The sequence below is a fragment of the Meleagris gallopavo genome, chromosome 10 (assembly GCF_000146605.3).
Source record: "Meleagris gallopavo isolate NT-WF06-2002-E0010 breed Aviagen turkey brand Nicholas breeding stock chromosome 10, Turkey_5.1, whole genome shotgun sequence".
NCBI classification, from domain to species: Eukaryota; Metazoa; Chordata; class Aves; order Galliformes; family Phasianidae; genus Meleagris; species Meleagris gallopavo.
The window spans coordinates 17,568,467-17,572,359 of NC_015020.2; the positions used below are offsets into that span (position 1 = coordinate 17,568,467).

The window sequence follows — 3,893 nt, forward strand, 5'->3', positions numbered from 1 at the left end:
ATGGTGATGAGCGATGTCCCCCAGGGGGCTGTCTTGGGACCGGTGCCCTTCAACATCTTCATCAATTACAAGCCCGAGTGCACTCTCCGGAGGTTTGCCGATGGCAACAAGCTGAGTGGTGTAGTTGACGTGTTAGAAGGAAGGGATGCCATCCACAGGGACCTCAACAAACTCAAAAGGTGGATCAGTGTGAAGCTAACGAGGTTCAATATAGCAAAGTGCAAGGTTTTGCACTTGGGTTGAAATAATCCCAGATACAGACTGGGAAAGAACTCCTTGAGAAAAGCTCTGTGGAGAAGGAGCTGGGGGTCCTGGTGGATGAAAAACTGAACATGAGCCAGTGGTGTGGAAGGCCGATGGTATCCTGGGCTCCATCAAAACAGGAGCGGCCAGCAGAGAGAGGGTGGTGATTGTCCCTCTACTCTGCCCTTGTGAGGCCCCACCTGGAGTACTGAGCCCAGGTCTGGGGCTCCCAGTACAGGAAAGATGTGGAGCTGTTGAAGAGGGTCCAGGAGGGCCACAAAGATGCTCACAGTGCTGGAGTACCTCCCCTGTGAAGACAGGCTGAGGGAGCTGTTCAGCCTGGAGAAGAGAAGGCTGTGAGACCTCATTGCAACCTTGAAGTAAAAAGAGATCATAAAAAGAAGGGGAATCGACTTTTTACAAAGCTAGACAGTGATAGGGCAAGGGGGAATGGTTTTAAGTTCAAGAAGGGAAGCTTTAGATTGGATGCTGGGGGGAGATTCTTTACAGAAAGAGTGGTGAGGTGCTGGAACAGTCCTGCCCAGAGAGGTTGTGGATGCTCTGTTCTCGGAGGTGCTCAAGGCCAGGTTAGATGGGGCCCTGGGCAGCCTGGGCTAATACCAGATCTGGAGACCAGTGGCAAGGGGATGGGAACTTGATGATCCTTGGGATCCCTTCCAACCCAAGCCATTCTATGATTCCACTCTATGATTCCATTCTATGATTCCATTCTATGATTCTGTGAAAGTGTACCAAGATAGAAAGGTGCTCATTGTGGCATAATAAGCAAGGGAAATTTCCTAAATTGGGGGAAAACAGCTAAAAGGTCAGCCAGGGAGCACTGGGAAGAAGCTGATGATGGAAAAAATGAAGATGAAGTAAAGGGAGAGATGATTCCCAAAGCTATCTTTTATGCTTGCCCAGAGGGACATAAGCATATATTAATGAGTTCTTGGAAAAGAATGAATTCATATGCAAATGTATTGCTTACATCTTTATTGTTTAAAGGTAGTACCTGAACTCCAAGAGGGCGTGTTTGATTTGTCATGCCACCTGGTACACGTAGTGAGAATAAAGAAATGCCAGTTTTCTAGCACCACATTGGAGTTAGAGAGTTTTCTTCTCAGATTTTTCCAGTAACATAACTATCTCAGGAAATGAAGCACAACAATCACATCATCTTAGTTACAGTTAGTGTTTATGTGTGTATATAGTTTCTCAGCCATTTTTCTTTTAAGAGAAAGAAGGCAACACTTTAAAAAAGGATGACTCCTCAATATTCATGCATATCTCCAATCATGCATATCTCTTGCAGTGAAGTCTAAATGCCAAAATTCATTTCCATGGTGATAAAAAATAAAATTTCAATATTTGCAAGATCAATATGTTATCATAGGACCAAAAAAGAAAAGATAAAGTTGCATGCTGAGAAAGTTCTTACTGAAGGAGACCTATCTGTTATAAAAAACAGGAAACATGCTACAAAGCTCTCCTTCTAAAACTGTATCTTTTTCTCCCCATTCTTCTAATCTTTTTTCTCACTGTGAATTGCTTTATCTAAAACTAATGTTTTAATAAATTTGGACACCGCTGAAGTTCTGTACCATCAGCTCAAACTGACATGTTTCAATAAGTGATTTATCTCACCCAAAACATGCACTGCAAGATCTAGATAAAGGAGATGATGTTTTTATCAGAGAAAGAAAGGTTTAAGTCATTTGAATTCAAGTTTCACCTACTTCTAACACTTCTGAATATATTCAAGTCATAGAGCCACAGAATCATATAACCATAGAGTGGTTTGAGTTGAAAGAGATCTTAAAGATTATTTAGATCAAGTCTCCCTGCCATGAGCAGGGATACCTCCCACTAGATCAGGCTGAAATCCGAATCAAGTACATGAATATCAATTTCCAGCTTTAATATGAATGTCATCCATTTATATGAAATTTGAATGTCAGACAGCAAAATTAGTTACATATGATGATATAAAACAATTATCAGCAGTGGCTACAGAGACTTTATCTGTAGCGGTATCACAGCCCAAATCCTCCACTGCATGACACCACTGTGGCTAAATACAGGTCATTCTTCTTAGGCTGAAGATGTCCTTCAACTGCAAAGTATGTATGTGTAGCTGGATGAAATTAAGAAACTAAAACTGCAGGCCAAACCACAAGACATAACATTTATCGATAAAAACCTTCTTAGTTCACCAACAGGTTTTCCAATGCAAACAGAAGAACCTTCCTCAATTGGGAAATTTAACATATTTTTAGTTAAAGAAACCTGACATGACCACTGATTTCGACAATATCACAACAACAATTAATACAGCAGTTAAAAGAAAGCAAATACCACTTAGATTACAAAATAAAGAACCTATAATCTCACAAATCTGCTCTAGTGAGAAAAGAAAGTAATGAGTAATTTCTGTCTTTTGCTTCAATGGCAATCTTCCTGCCATGAAAGAACTTTCTTTTTTCTTAACTGGAGTCCTCTCCTGGAGAGAATCCTTCATAAAGTCAGCATCATTGTTCATGAGAAATCCTTTGTATTTAACTCATGTTACGGTTAAATATTGCTGCAATTCCTGGAACCAGCTTACAGCTGTTGTGAGGAAAGCTAAGCTTAAGTAACAACTGCAAAGTTTGTTTTCAAAGTTGAACTCACACATGCATCTAGAGAAACAACAGGAGTAGGCTTCAGAATGCCTACAGGCTTATCAAAAGCTTTTACCAAGCCATACCCCGACTAACAAGACAACCGTGCTGTCCTGTATTGCGAGATTCCAGTGAGCTCATCTAATAGTATACTTGTTACTTCAAAGAGAAATCTGAGGTACTGAAGCTATTCACAAAGACTAACACCAGCTGTTAACTGTGGGCTAGACTCATCTCTTCAGAAGAGAGAGATTGATTAATAAAACAAACAAACGTAACTACAGTATAGTGAAGGATTAACATTTTCCTTACATACACTCCATGTTATCACAAATGAAGGGGAAGTAGCTTTTTCATCAGGTCATACGCATGAGAAAGCCAAACCAAGAGTTTTCCTTTTGGTCAGATCACAGTTCAGACCACAGAGGTGAACCACGAAATTGAGTCTCCTACGTTGTAAATGTGTCGCACAACCTGTGATGTCAAGGCAAAGGCTGTTTCACCAAGCCATTGCTGCCCATTTGTACATCTTAAGCAATCAGCGGGGGCTTGTTGGACTCATGGAGAAGAAACCTCGTTTCTGAGGGGTCTGCTCATTCTGCGGATTTTTTATTTTATTTTAGGCCACGGAAATCTCACATATATTTGGAAAACTAAATCTGTTTTGTAGCAACGACTTCAGATAGTCTAAGAAGCTTTGCAAAGCCTTTCTCCTTTGTCATAAATGCAGCAGTTTCCAAGGAACGACTGAAGCAGAGCTCAAGCACAGGGATGAAGTTCTGCCCCCAGTGACCTTCTCCCGCTGGCAGGCAGGATTCAGTCAGATCAGCGCTCGTCCGGTCCGCGTACCCCTCCCTGGCCGCGGAGCTCCCGGTCCGTACGCCCCAAATAACAGAGCGCAGAACCGAGCGGTGCCACCAGCACGGCGGGCTCCCGCAGCCCCCCGCGGCGCCGCAGCCCCCAGTCCCGCAAAACCGCTCCCGCGCG

General features: G+C 42.6%; 1 protein-coding gene across 1 annotated transcript in view; it reads left to right on the forward strand.

Moving 5' to 3' along the window:
• LHX8 (LIM homeobox 8) overlaps positions 1-3,893 on the forward strand; it is a 14,537-nt gene continuing 10,644 nt past the window's right edge. Inside the window, exon 1 of the mRNA XM_031554980.1 lies at positions 1-179. Within this exon, the coding sequence (XP_031410840.1) occupies positions 1-179 (179 nt within the window). The remainder of the gene's footprint in view (positions 180-3,893) is intronic.